General features: G+C 46.1%; 1 protein-coding gene across 1 annotated transcript in view; it reads right to left on the bottom strand.

Moving 5' to 3' along the window:
- TOP2B (DNA topoisomerase II beta) overlaps window positions 1-15,149 on the bottom strand; it is a gene marked incomplete in the record, with an annotated part of 2,991,925 nt that overhangs the window by 1,303,813 nt on the left and 1,672,963 nt on the right. The window contains 1 exon segment of the mRNA XM_044066877.1: window positions 3,932-4,163. Coding sequence (XP_043922812.1) covers window positions 3,932-4,163 — 232 coding nt within the window.

The following is a 15,149-nucleotide window of genomic DNA, read 5'->3' on the forward strand; positions in this document are numbered from 1 at the left end:
CAACTGCCATGACCTTGGTGAACACCCTGGTGGCTGTGGTGAGGCCGAAGGGTAGGACCCTGAACTGGTAATGACTGGCCCCTAGCCGAAAGCGGAGGAACCTCCTGGATCACCTGTCCATGAGAATGTGATAGCACGCATCCTTGAGGTCTATGGAGCACATCCAGTCCTTCTCCTGCAGAAAGGGCAGAATGGAATGAAGCGTGACCATCCGGAATTTCTCCTTGGCAATGAAGAGGTTCATTGTTGAAAGGTCGAGGATCAGCCTTAAGTCCCCCATCTTCTTTGGCACCAAAAAGAACCTGGAGTAAATGCCTAACCCGGATTGGCCTTGGGGGATGTGCTGGATGGCTCTTTTTTCTAGCAGCTTTTTTACCTCTAAAGCTGCAGCCTCTCTCTGACTGGGTGGTACATCGGGGAGGCGCCAGGTTTATGAAAGGGATTGAGTAACCTCTGGATATTATTCGAAGCACCCAGCTATCTGTTGTGATGGACTCCCATTGGGCCAGGTGCTTCGAAAATGCCCCCAACTGCCTCCAGAGAGGAGCAGTTGGGCAACCCCTCAGGGCTGCTGCGTGGGTCGGTCAGAAAAAGGTTCCCGCGACCCAAACTTTTTGGCCCCCCCCCACCCCCCGCCTCTGAGCCGGCGTCCACCTTGTCCCCCTCTGCCTCTGAAGGACGAAGGGTCCAGACCATAACGGGACTGCTGAGACTTCCAGAACCACATCTTCTTTTGTCCTCTATGGTTCCTGGAAAAGGACAGAAGCAGATTCCGACGGCAGACAGCGTCTTCCTTGCTCTGAACCAATTTGTCGCGGATGGTCTTCCCGAACAGGGTAGAACGGAAGGGTGCGTTCGCGTAGGACACCTTGAAAGGTTCAGCAAAGTCACAAAGCCGGAGCCAGGCGTGAAGCTTAAGGCGATGTCGGACGCGCTGGCCCTAGAGAATCCCTCAGTGGCATGGGAAATTAGCCGCATAGATGTGTTTGAAACAGATTTCAGAGTGGCCATGCGAGCCGAGAAAGTCAGTTTGTCCACGGCTGACATGGACTCGGGTGGAGACTCAGAGTATTCTTTCACCAGATCCCGCTGAAGTCTAATTACATGGGCAAAATAATTCAGTGCCCTTATGGAAAAGGTAGCTCAAGCAAACATCCGCTTCCCGATACGATCCATCGTCCGAGACTCCTTATCAGGAGGATGGACCGAGGAACTATCCTGGGCAAGTTCCTTCTTGGTGGCTGCCGCCACCACCATGGCATCTACCAGAGAACCCTTACTCCAAGCCGTCCTATCCACAGGGGGACTAAGAATCCTATCTGGCCTCCTGGGGATTGGCTCTACAGTGCCCGGTTCCTTTCACACCCTGGTAGTGATGAGGTCAACCAGGGGGTCGGCCGGAGGGGACACCCAAGAGGTAGACGGGCCTGCGACCGCCTCCAGGAACACAGACTCGTCTAAGGAAGGTTTCTGGGCTGACCCCCCCCCCCTTTAGGCAACGCATTTCCATAATGTCTCCAAAGGAGACGTTCTTGGGAGGTGACCTGGGAGAACCTTCCCCTTCCTCCAAATCAGTATCCTCCGTGAGGGACTCAAGGAGTCAAAGTGCCTCCTCTTACACTTACATTTGTGAGGGACCTCTTCGGTGGGACTGTCTGAGGAGGGCTCACCAACAGGGTCGTGTTCTGCCAGTGGAACGGGCTGGGGCATCAACGCAGGCTGTCCCTGGGTCTGGACGATGGAAGACCAGCCCAGCTGCAAGGGAGTGGGGGTGGAATCTGAATTAAGAGCAGGCGGTCTCGAACCTCTCGGGAGAACCCTCTCCACCACGTCGAAAGCCATGGGTGAACTAATCTCTCTGGGCTCCGTGGTTAACACCCCCGGATCCTGTGCGGGGATTGGCGTAGGAGCCGAAGTGCTCGGACCCGAGAGTGAAGTGTACTCCAACCGAAACGGAGGCAAAGACACAATGGTTCCCTCGGATCCGACACACGGCTCTTGGCCCTGACAGTTCGGATCCAAAAAAGGATCCGACAAACTTGAGGGCATGGCCGGCGTCGAGGTAGCGATAACCATCGGCGCCGACTCCTTGACTCCAGAGACTCCTCGGATCCAAAGGCTCCAAAACCTGATAGTGGATTGGAGAAGGAGCTATTGGGGCAAAAAGTGGGGCTGAACTCCAACCCAGGAAGGGGGGGGGGGGGCAGCAGCACTTCCATCTACAGTTGGGTTTGGAGAAAACGACGCATCATCTGGTCCACATCAGCGTCGGAGAGGCTATGGGTCGACCTAGAGGAGGCCGCCGAAGCTGGCTGGGAGGGCTGCCGCGACGACCTTGAAGATAGTCGGGCCTCCTCCTCCGGTGAGAAGCGTGGAGAACAGAGCTGAGGGGAGGAAGGCCCGGAGACCTTCTGGGGTGAGGAGAGCAGCTTGGCAGGCGGGGCTGAGGGGGCTGAGTCGGCCCGCCGCTTGTGGCTTCTGTGCCTCTCTTTCTCCCTCTCTCTCTCCTTCTTTAGAGTCCCTCTCTTCCTGGGAAGAAGTGGGAGGTCGAGTCCCAGCCAGGGGAGAGGGGACAGCAGGCTGAGCAGCCACGGCTGTAGCCACCGAGGGAGAGGAGGAAGAAACTGACTCCGCGGGTAGGAGACCCACCAGAATCAGCTTATTCCTCCTATCCCTCAGGGCCCGGGGGTTAAAGGCTGTGCAAATTTGGCAGCCCGAGGTCAAATGTGGTACCCCCCCAGGCAGAGGAAGCACTGAGTGTGGCCATCCGCTGTGGAGAGCTTATGGCCACACTCAGTGCAATTAGAAAAGATGGCCTTTGGGGCCTCGGCCATGATTTCTAAACAAAAAAACACACACGTGCCCACACAAACACCTAAGGGAAAAGGGAAGGCCTACTAGGCTTTAAACTACGAGGGAATGGTAAATCTCAGGGGTTTAAACCAAGAAATTAAACTACACACACACCAAAAAACTAAGAAAGATTTTGACAAAAAAACACAAATCGCCTAAATGCTAGCAGCTCAAAAAACCCATGCTTGACAAAGCCGCGGCAAACGAGATCTGAAGATTGCAAGGAGGTAGCAGGGTATTATGGGTAAGGGGGAGGAGCTCGGAGCTTGGATCTCTAGCTTGGAAAGCTGACAGGTCACATCCGATACCCAGAGGTTGATCATCAAATGAAGTTAACTACTTCAGATCAGTTGTTTTTTTCAGACATCCTGAACCAAAGCAACCAAATGACTACTAAAAAGGAAAGGCAAGAAAGACAATAAAGGAAGAACTACCCAACAACGGTAACACCAAAAGAGCAACAATGGTAACAGGAGTACCACCTCAACACAAGGTAGCAGAAAAACTATAGCAGGGGCATGACACGAGACTCTAGTGAACAAAATTCTAAACATATATGTGTGCGTGCGTATATTTCTTTTAATTAAAAAAAAAAAAGGGGGAGGAAAGAAACTATAGAAAACAGTATCCACTAAGGCGAAACAAGAAAAAAGTCCAAAGACCACTCGAGCTGTAGGTTACCATGTCCAAATGTTAAAGTAGCAAACTAGATCTGAGGTAATCCAGGATTGGAAGAGGATTACAGGTGAGGAGAGGAGCTCAAGCTATAGAGCTAAAGTCTACTGAAGTGGCCGAAGTTGGACCAGAGACCCATCGGTTGAGGAAAGGATGAAAAAGACATCAGATATCAATAATACCTGGTACCCAGAGATGGAATACTTACTGCAACACAATCATTAGCACAATCTGGCATGCAAATTAGGATCAACTGGTAAAATAAGGATACCAAAGTCTGTTCGGCATAACTATGAGAATATTTTTTCCCCTCCAACCTTAATTATTACACTCTGTATTTAGTCATATTACAAAAAAACTGGAGGTTAAAACAAACTACATCTACAGATACTAAAATGTTTACCATGGCAAGTGGATCCTGACCATCCAGCAACCGTCTAATATTGTTAACAATTTGTCTAGGATCGTAGTTAGGAAGTTTACAGGCCCAGCCTGTACCGATGCCTTCAGCACCGTTTATCAAAACCATAGGAATGATGGGAATATACCATTCAGGTTCCACGCGCTGGTTGTCATCATATAAGAATTTAAGAAGGTTGTCATCCACAGCAGGAAAAAGTAATCTTGTCAAGGGACTAAAAATAGAAAAGAAAACAATTAAAAAGAATTCAACTCATCTCTTTACCTTGCATACAAAACTTGAACAATAAGGCTTGACAGGTTGGGGGTTACTGAAACCCTTAACTATAGCTCTTTAGACATTATGATATGGAGCAAAGTGACAAACATGAGAGACAAGAACACTCCTCCAGAAAAAGCTGCTAAACTGCAAAAAAAAAAAAAATATATATCAAAATATATAGAAATACTTTTCAGATAAAGTGCAACTCAGCAGCCAACCCAGTTAGTCCCCAACAATTTATGATATACCACAACCTGCATTTATAATGCAAGTTACTAAACAAATTGGCCACCATGTGTAAATTATTTCAGAAAATCTTTCTTACATGCATTTCATACTGAGCTTTACAAAACTCATCTTTCAAATGTCAGCCAGTGCTAATGGATGTATACTTATTCTCTCATTCAAGTGCTCCATGTTGAAAAGACTAAAGTGGAAGCCTGTGTCCGTTTTGCAAGAACGATCAATTAGTGAACTGCTGTCCAAAAGCCAATACATTTAGCAGTAAAAAGTTGCAAATCCCTTTAAATGCATCAAGGATGGCAAAAAGTACCAAAACATGGCAGCATCTTTCAAATGGCCATTACTAAAGGAACTGATACATGCTTCTATGTTTTAATAGCAGAGTTGAGCCCAAAACCATGAAATCACTACCTCCAACTTTTATGAACATATTCAATGTTTTAAACAGCAAGCTATCTAAGCTTCTCATGTAATTAAAATATTTAAAATAAAATAATTACAGATTGAAGCGCAACTTACAACAATAAAAAACAAAAAGTACAGTTGTGCACACTTACCATAAATGTAGATGTTAAGAGTGTATTCACTGTTGCAGTCATCACATTTGGGGTTGTCTGCCTGCAGGTAGCCCTCAGCCGGCTGAATACCAGAGTCTTCAGATTTCGTTGTCGGATGCTGTCCCTTCTTCCATGACATCAGGGGTATAAAACACGAAGCAGACGCCATTACATCAGTTTTTCTTGTCCCAGATGTCAGGTGCCCACACAATAGGAAGCAATTATATGGTATGAAACACCCACAGCGAAAAGCAAATACACATGATATAAAATATGCCAAACAAGAAGTAAAGGTACAGCCAAGAGAAGTCAGGGGGGGGCTGGAGGGAGGGTAACCAGGACTGCAACAGTGAATACACTCAAACATCTACATTTATGGTAAGTGTACACAACTGTACTATGTTCTTTGTGTTTAACTGTTGCAGTCATCACATTTGGGTTGATTCCCAAAGCTAAAGAAGGGTGGAGGCAGTTAAAGAGCATTAGGGCTAGCAAACAGGCCCTGTAAGACTGCTGTGGCAAATCCAGCTCTGTATTTAGAAAAGATAGACAGGTGGTAATGGTTGGTGAAAGTATGTACAGAGCTCCAGGTAGCAGCTTCCAAGATGTCCCTGGGTAGGGACTCCTCTGAGAAATGCTGTAAGACGTAGATGCAGCCCTGGTGGAATGTGATCTCATCCCCTGTGGGGCAGGTTTTCCATGGTGCTTGTAGCATAAATGGATACAATGGGCTACCAATCTGGAAATGGTTCGCTTTCAAATAGCCTTCTCCTCTGCATTAAAGCTAACTAGCAGCTGGTCAGATTTTCTGAGAGGCTTAGTTCTGTCCAAATAGAATCTATGCTGTCTGTGCACATCCAGAGAATGCAGTGTCCTTTCCCCCTTATTTTGAGGATTAGGGAAAAAGTAGACAAACAAATGGACTGGTTTAGAGCCATACTAGACAACACCTTGGGGATAAAGGATGGATTAGTCCTGAGAGGAACCCTGTAAACATGGAAGATAATGAAGGATTCTATTGCCATGAGTGCCTGCAGTTCAGACACTCTTCTTGCTGAAGTGATTGCTAGAAGTAAGGCTGTTTTCCAAGAAAGGAATTTCAACTGTGCTGTAGCAGCTGATTCAAAGGTGAGAACAGTGAGATTTTCCAATACAAAGTTAAGGTCCCAGGCTGGAGTGGGAGCTCTCCTGGGGGGCCTTAAAGTTTTGGCCCCTCTAAGAAATTGTTTTAGCAGGGGATGAGAGAAGAGGGGTGGGCTCAGTATTATAACGTGCTGAAATGGCAGAGGCATGAATCTTAATTGAAGAGAAAGACGGGGCCTTGTGGAGCATTTCTGTTAAATAATCTAGAATATGAGGCAAGATGGGCACCGTTGTGTCCATCATCCCCTGAGCATGGCTCCAGGAACGGTATCTTTTCCACTTTTTTGAATAGGATTTTCTAGTACTAGGCCTCCTTGCCTCAAGAATTACATCCAGCACCTGCATACTGAGGGTTGCTAAAGGTGAACTCAGGGAATTAGCCAGGCTGCAAGGATCAGGGTTTGAAGCTTTGGATGCAGAATCTGGCTATCCTGCTGGGACAGCAGGGAAGGGGTCGGAGGCAAGTGTCATGGTTGCAGCACTGTCAGACTGCGCAAAGGGGGTACCAGTGATGCCGTGGCCAGTCTGGGGTAATTCGTACTGTCCTTGGCTTGTCCTGTTTGATCTTTAGTAGAACTTTCAAAGGAGAGGCAGAGGGGGAAATGCATAAATTGAGAGGTTTTCCCAGGTAAAAGACAGGGCATCCACTTTCCAAGCTTGACTGTGGGGAGTTCTGGTGCAGAATTTGTTCAATTGGTAGTTCGGAGGGGAGGCAAACAGGTCTACCTCTGGTGTCCCCCATTTACATATTTTGGGTTCCAGTTTCCATTCGCATGGGTCTATGAGATTTCTGCTTAAGTCGTCTGTCAGTGAATTTAGTTTGCCTGGCAGGAATTGACAGAGTCCCCAGCTACTCAAACTCCTGGGAGGCCCTCATGGAAGGATATTCCTGAGCACAGCAGAGCCGAAGGATGCTCTCCCTCTGGAAATCAAATCCAACTTATAATGAGAAATGAAGGTATGTGGACTTGCCCAAGTTGCTGCCGCACAAATATCATCTATTGAAACCCTAGACCAAAAGGCAGCAGAAATCGCCATAGATCTGGTAGAATGAGCTTTAATAGGACCAGGGTACAGACCCTTTGTCTTTGTAAATTTGAAAAATTCATTGTGTACTCCATCTAGCTAAGGAAACCTTGGAGCTGGCTTTACCCAGAAAGGGTTTAGAAAAAGACAAAGTACAGTTGTGTACATTTACCATAAATGTAGATGTTCGAGTGTATTCACTGTTGCAGTCATTACATTTGGGTTATCTGCTTACAGGTAGCCCTCACTCGGCCTGATTAACAAAGTCTTTGGTCCTGCGTTGGATGCTGTCCCTTCTTCCATGACGTCAGGTCAGGGGTATAAAACATGCAGCTGACGCCAATACATCATTTTTTTCTTGCCCCAGATTTCAGGTGCCCCCCTAATGGGAAGCAATTCAATATAAAAGTACAATGATATACCCCAACAAAAAAGCAAATACACCAAAAAGGCTTTTAAGCATAGTAAAGAAAGTAGAGGTATAGCCAAAAGAAGTTAGGGGGCTGGAGGGAGGGTAACCAGGACTGCAACAGTGAATACACTCGAACATCTACATTTATGGTAAGTGTACACAACTGTACTATGTTCTTCGTGTTAAACTGTTGCAGTCATTACATTTGGGTAGATTCCCAAAGCTACGGTTGGGAAGAGGAATTTAGATAACATTAGGACCAGCTATAAGACCCTGCAAGACTGCAGTGGCAAAGCCGGCTCTGGATTTAGAGAAAATTGGCAAATGATAATGCTTGGTGAAAGTATGTACAAAATTCCAGGTAGGGACGCCTCTGAAAAAGGCTGTAGAGGTAGATGCAGACCTGGTGGAGTGAAGTCTGATCCATGGTGCTTATAGCAGAAATGAATGCAATGGCCTATCTATTTAGAAATGTTCTTCTTTGAAATAGCCTTCCCCTCTGCCCCTGCAGCAAATGCCACCAGCAGCTGTTCAGATTTCCTTTGAGGCTTAGTTCTGTCCAAGTAGAATCCAAGTTGTCTGCACACATCTAAGGAATGCAGTATCTGTTCCCCTTTGTTCTGCGGATTGGGAAAGGCGGCTGGCAAATGAATGGATTGATTAAGAGCCACACTGGAAACCACCTTGGGTATGAAGGATGGATTGGTTCTGAGGGACACCCTGTCCGCATGAAAGATGATGAAAGGCTCCACTGCCATAAGGGCCTGTAATTCAGATACCCTTCTAGCTGAAGTGATTGCTAAAAGGAAAGCTGTTTTCCAAGAAATAAATTTTAAGTCTGCAGTAGCAGCTGGCTTGAAAGGAGGTAGAGAGAGTTTCTCCAAAACAAAGTTAAGGTCCCAGGCTGGGATTGGAGCTCTCCTGGGTGGTCTCAAATTGTTGGCCCCTCTGAGGAACTGCTTGTGCAATGGATGAGAGAAGAGGGGAGGTTATGAGCTGAAATGGCTGAGGCGTGGATTTTAATGGAGGAAAAAGACAGGCCCTTGTGAAGCATCACAGTTAAGTATAGGTTCATAGGTAGGTACTAGACTATTAGCCCTAGGGCCTATATAAGCCTAGCCAAAAAGGAATACTGGCTTTTGCCACCCAAGAAAATTATTTTCCTGTGCCCCTGTCGAGCAGAGACACAGACGTGATCCCTGGGATGAATTTCCTATTTCCCATCCAATCAAGATTTTTCTTGGAGTGCTAATGAGGAGCTCTGTTTGACATAGATAGTCTGTTCAAGAGTACGGGAAGTCTGTGGGACAGGAATCTATCCCTCCAGCATGTTCTGTTTATTGTGGTGACAAGGTTTAGGTCTCTAAAAAGTATAGCTCGGAGGGACTGGGACCAATTTGTCCAATTGGTAGTTCTGGGGAGAGGCAGACAGGTCTATATCTGAGCTCCCCCATTTGCTTGTCAACATGTTGAGAATCCTTTGTTCCAGTTTCCACTCGTGTGGGTCCATGAGGTTTCTGCTTAGTCTGCCAGTGTATTTAGTTTTCCTGGCAGGAATTGAGCTTGTAGGTGCACTTGGTAGCTCAAGGCTGTGTTCCACAATGCCATGTCTAGTCTACAGAGGGGGTAAGAATGTGTACCCACCTGCCTGTTTATGTACCACATAACAGTGGTGCTGTCCATCTTTACCATTAGTTGTCCTGGAAGAATGTGGTTCTTGAAGGCTGTCAGAGCACTCTGTACAGCTAACATTTCTTTTTGATTGACATGCAGGTGCATTTGATTTGGGTACCATTTGCCCTGAATGCACTTCCCTGCCAGGTGAGCCCCCCATGCATAGTCTAATGCGTCTGTTAGGGTTTGGGTGGCAGGGGGTGGTGTGAAAGGTAGTCCCTTGTTTTGGTGGCAGGCCTCTGCCCACCAAAGGAACTCTAGGCGTAGGCAAGGTATGATAGGAATCATTGCTTCTAGATCCTGAGAATGTTGACACCATAGGCTTTTTAGATACCACTGTAGTTTCCTCATATGCAGTCTTGGAATTAGAAGAATGCAGGAGGACATGAACCCCAAGGCTTGCAATATTTGTCTTGCAGATAGCAGGGTTTTTGTCGCCACTTGTTTGAAGTAGGTTGTGAAATTAATTTGTTTCTCTGACGTAAGGTAAGCCATCTGGGAAGTTGTATTCATAATTGCTCCCAGGAATATAATTGTTGACAGGGTACCAGGTGTGATTTCTTTTCGTTTATGGTATACCCCAGAAAAATTAGAACCCTTTGTACAAAGGCCAGATGATTCAAAAGTATGTCCTGGCTTTCTGCCTGAATTATAGACAATCGTCCAGGTATGGGTATATTTGAATACTTGTTTGTCTGCAAAATGCAACAACTGGAGCTAGGCACTTTGTGAATACCCTTGGTGCAGTAGATAAGCCAAAGGGCAGTGCAGAGAACTGAGTGCGTGTAGCCTGCTTTGAAGCATAGGTATCTTCTGCAAGATTCCCTGACTGGGATGTGCAGATATGCTTCTTTAAAATCTAGTGTTGCCAACCAGGCATCTTTGCCTAGCATAGGAAGTAATTGGTGAAGAGTCAGCATCTTGAAGTTTGGAATCTCCAGAAAGGTGTTTAGAGTTATAGGTCCAGGATAGGACACCAAGAAATGTCTTTTCTGGGTACCAGGAAAAGTCTTGAGTAGAAACCTTGTCCCTTTTCCTCTTCTGGTATCAGCTGAATAGCCCCCATGCTTAAGAGAGAAAGTAATTGTTTTTGGGCCTCTGCCCACTGATTTCGGGGAAGGTCCGGCCACGCGCTTGGTGTTGGCAAAGTGTAGAAGTGAAATCTGTATCCCTGGGACACTATTTAAAAAACATTTGTCCTGGGTAATGAGTTCCCAATTCTTTGCATGAAGAGCAATCCCCCCCCCCTCCAAAGGGCCAGTCAGTTGATAAGTGCTTGGAAATTTTAAAAGTAAGTCATTGAGACAGTTTACCATATGGGGGAGTCTTATTATTCCCAGATTTGGAAGTGGAGGCCCCCCACTGCTTAGTTCTGTGTCTCCTCTGGGACTGAAACCTAGGGTTTTTGCAGTGTCTGGGATTGGCTTGAGAAGACCTGGAAGGGGCTGGAAAGGACCAATTCTTAGAGGGCCAGTGCCTACTAAATCTAGGAGGCTGAATTTGTAAGAAATCTTTAACAGTTTGCATAGCTTTATCTTCCATCTTTTTAAGAACTTCCTCAGCCTTGTTGGCAAAAAGGCAGTCCTGATTTAAGGGAGCATCCAACAATTTAGCTTTAACATGATCAGGCAAAAACTGCTTCTTAAGCCAAGCATGCCGTCTGAGCACAGACCCAACAACAGCAGCCCTGCAAGAGACCTCTAACGAATGAAAACAACATTGCATAGTATGTTTTCCAACTTGTTCAGCAGAATGCATTAAATCCTGTAATTCTTTATTTTCATCACAGTCAGGAATCAACATCATTTTCTGTTTAAGCAGTCCAATAACATGTTTCTGATACTTTAACGTCTGAAACTGGCAGTTTAAAGCCCTAATGGCCAAGGTTGCAAAAGTGCAAACATTCTTACCCCATCTATCCAGCGCCCTTGAGTCTCTATCAGAAGGGGTAGGATTTTTAGCAGTAGAAGCCTTAATGCCCTTGGGCCCCTGTAAAACAGTCTCTGGATCTGCAATAGGATTTTTAAAAAGGAACATGTGGGACTCCGGGACCCTGTAGTATCGGTCAGGTTTTCTGGGAGTAGGAGGCAAGGAATCAGGGGCCAAACTAGATTCCGAAAAAGCATCAACAATGTCTAGTACAGGAGGAATAGCTAAAGGCCTGTGCTGAAGTAGGAGAAGGAAGTCCCTAAGCCTCTTTTTTGAATCAGAAAAATCCTGGCTTTCTCAGTGGAAATGCTCCCTCAGAGTATGTAAGGTTTCCCCAAAAGAAAAACCCTCAGGGGGGGAAAGTAGAGGGAATGGAGTCCTCTGCATCAGAATCTTCATAAGTAGATAAGGGAAATGTAGATCATCAGAAAAAACAGAATCCTGGTCAGAAGATTCATAATCAATTTCAGTCCTAGGCCTCTTAGAAGGGGGGGGGGGGTTGGCTAACCCTGATTAGAGTTACTACATCTTCAGCCATTCTTATCATTTGTCTTTTAGGCATAGAGGCCTGAGCATGTGGCCTGGGCGTCGTTTTTTGAGGTATGGTTCGAGATTTAGGCCTACGTAAAGGAGGAGGCGTTGGTTTAATATGCAAGTCCGTAGGCCTGAATACACCGTCAGAAGCCGGTGCCTGCACAGTGGCTCTGGACCCATCCAAGGTAGAGACATCCGCGGGTTCCGTAGTTGAAGCATCTCACGGCATACCGAACTCCGAATGGGTCTCAGTAGAAGCCTGCAAATCAGAAGTAGCGGGTATCAGGGGCTGCGAAAGCACCTGAGTCCTTGGGTTTTTTCGGAATCCCGGCAGTCAGATGGCTAAGCGATGACATTTCTGGATAATTAAACAGAGAACCAAAATATTTGGAGGCGAAAATATACTGATGACAGATAGTGCGCTGATTAAATAAAGCACAAAACCGACAGCAAGGTACGTCATGGTCAGGGTCTAGGCAAGAAATACAGTACGAATGAAAATCTTTATGAGGTATTTGCTTTCCACAAGTAATGCAATTATTAACTTTTACTGACATCGGTAAGGAGCAAGAAAAAGTTTTCCCAACGGGGTACTTAGCTTTAGTTGAAGACTTCGGTTCTGATACTCGAAAACAAAAATTTCAGGAGTCTGGCTACTGGCACTTGCGAACTGCTTCTGCTTATGGCATCACACGGCAAGAAAGACTGATGTAATGGCGTCGGCTGCAAGTTTTATACCCCTGAGGTCATGGAAGAAGAGACAGCAACCGACGCAGGACCCATGACTTTGTTAATCAGTCCGACTGAGGGCTACCTGCAAGCAGATGACCCAAATGTAGTGATTGCAATAGTGAAATATGAAGAACATCTGGTCAGACTTACGGAAGGGCTTTTTTTTATGTAAATAAAAACAAAGTTGTCTATGAACATGTAGCTAATGCAGTTTATATTCACCCTTGCTCTGAAAATTTGGAAAGAAAAAGTACAGTTTTGTACCTACCATAAATGTAGATGTCCGATAGATATGCAACTGCAGTCATAACATATGGGTTGTCCTGCCTCAGGCAGCCCTCGGTCGTCCGAATTCCAAAGTCTGGGTCCGGCGTCGGCTGGTGTCGCCTCCTCTCCGACGTCACAACGGCTGGAGTATAAAGGCATCGACCGACGCCATCTTCTTCAGTGTTTCTTGCCCCAGATGCCAGGTGCCCTCTTAGGAAGGCTAAATTTGGTAAGTGGGTAAAAATAATCCCAAACATGCACAACAGTAATAAACAGATACACCATAGGAGATACCCCCAGCTGAAGGGAAAAGGGGGGTAGGGACCCAAAGAAGAAGGATACAGAGGGGTAGGAGGGTGGGAAAATCTGACTGCAGTTGCATATCTATCAGACATCTACATTTATGGTAGGTACAAAACTGTACTATGTCCTTCAAGAATGCAACTGCAGTCATAACATATGGGTTGAATACCATAGCCAAGCTGGGGGTGGATGGAACTATGATAAGGATGGTGTAGCTAAAATCCCCTGCAGGACTGCCGAAGCAAAGCCTGCTCGGGATCTGGAGTATAAGGGCAGGTTGTAGTGCTTGGTAAATGTATGCACGGAGCTCCATGTAGCAGCTTCTAAAATGTCCTTTGTTGCCACTCCTCTTAGGAAAGCTGTGGAAGTGGCTATAGCTCTGGTGGAATGTGGCCTAATATTGGCTGGCACACCTTTTCCATGGAAAGAATAGCAAAATCTGATGCAATGTCCAATCCATTTTGAAATTGTTTGCTTGGAGATTGCTTTTCCTTGTACTCCAGCAACATAGGCTACAAACAGCTGGTCAGACCTTCTGGTGGCCTTAGTTCTGTCCAACTAGTAGCGTAGTTGTCTGTGTATGTCCAAAGTATGCAGTAGATTTTCCCCCTTATTTTGAGGATTGGGGAAGAATGCAGGTAGATGAATAGCTTGATTTAGAGACACCCTGGAAATTACTTTTGGCATGAATGTAGGATTGGTTCTTAGAGAGACTCTGTCTTGATGAAAAATGAGGAAGGGGGGCACTGCCATGAATGCCTGTATCTCCGAAACTCTTCGTGCAGAGGTGACTGCCAATAAGAAGGCAGTCTTCCATGACAGAAATTGCATTTCTGAGGTTGCTGCTGGCTCAAATGGAGGAAGAGTTAGTTTTTCCAACACGTAGTTGAGGTCCCATGCAGGTACTGCCTGTTTTCTGGGAGGTTTGATATTCTTTATCCCTCTTAGAAACTGTCTTAGCAGAGGATGCAAAAACACTGGAGGGTCACAGTTGTATTTTTCTGAGATTGCTGAGGCATGAATCTTTATTGAGGAGTATGATAGTCCAGTATGAAATAGTTCTGCCAAGTATTCTAATATCCGAGGTATACTCAGTAATGCTGTGTCCTGACCCCTGTTGGCATTCCAGATACTGAATCTCTTCCACTTGGCTGAATAGGTTTTTCTGGTGGAAGGTCTGCATGCTTCCAGCAAGATCTCTTGAACAGATTTTGAAAGAGAGTTAGGTGTTGAAGTCATGGTAGCCTCCAGGCTGTCAGATGCAATGTTTTCAGATCTTGATGTACAGTCCTGTAATTGTGTTGAGTTAGGAGCAGGGGCCATAGGGTCAGAGGCCATGGTTTGGTCCGAGTTATGGTCAATAGCAGTGGGTACCAGTGTTGCCTCGGCCAGTCTGGAGCTATCAAGATGCCTGTTGGTTGTTCTGCTTTGATCTTCAGAATCACCTTGGTCAGCAGAGGCAGGGGAGGGAATGCATAAATTTTTAGAGAATTCCAGCTGAAGGAGAGAGCATCCGTTTTCCAAGCTAGAGGGTGGTGAGTCCTTGTGCAGAACTTTTCCAGGTGATGATTTAAGTGGGAAGCAAAAAGATCTACGTCCGGTCTTCCCCATGTCCTTGCCAGTTGAGAGAATATGTGAGGGTGCAGCATCCACTCGTGTGGATCCATGAAATTTCTGCTCAGACTGTCCGCCAGTACATTGTCCTTGCCTGGTACAAACTGGGATTGTAAATGTATCTTCAGGCTCAGGGATTTTTCTCAGAGAAGCATTGTTAGTCTGCAGAGGGGGTAAGAATGAGTGCCTCCCTGCTTGTTTATGTACCACATGACAGTGGTGTTGTCTGTCCTCATTAGCAAATGTCCCTGTTTTAGTGATTTTTCGAATGTCTCGATGGCATGTATCACTGCCAACATCTCCTTTTGGTTTATGTGCAGATGTCTTTCCTTTGGCGTCCAAAGACCTTGAATGCATCTGCCCTCCATGTGCGCCCCCCATCCATGGTCTGAGGCATCTGTTGTTATCATTTGGTCTGCTTGAGGTCTGTTGAAAGGCATGCCTTCGTTTAGTTGACTGGCTTGAGCCCACCATAGAAATTCCTTCTGCAGACATGGAATAAGTG

This window comes from Protopterus annectens, chromosome 3.part1 (assembly GCF_019279795.1).
Source record: "Protopterus annectens isolate FY-2018-M chromosome 3.part1, PAN1.0, whole genome shotgun sequence".
NCBI lineage: Eukaryota > Metazoa > Chordata > Ceratodontiformes > Protopteridae > Protopterus > Protopterus annectens.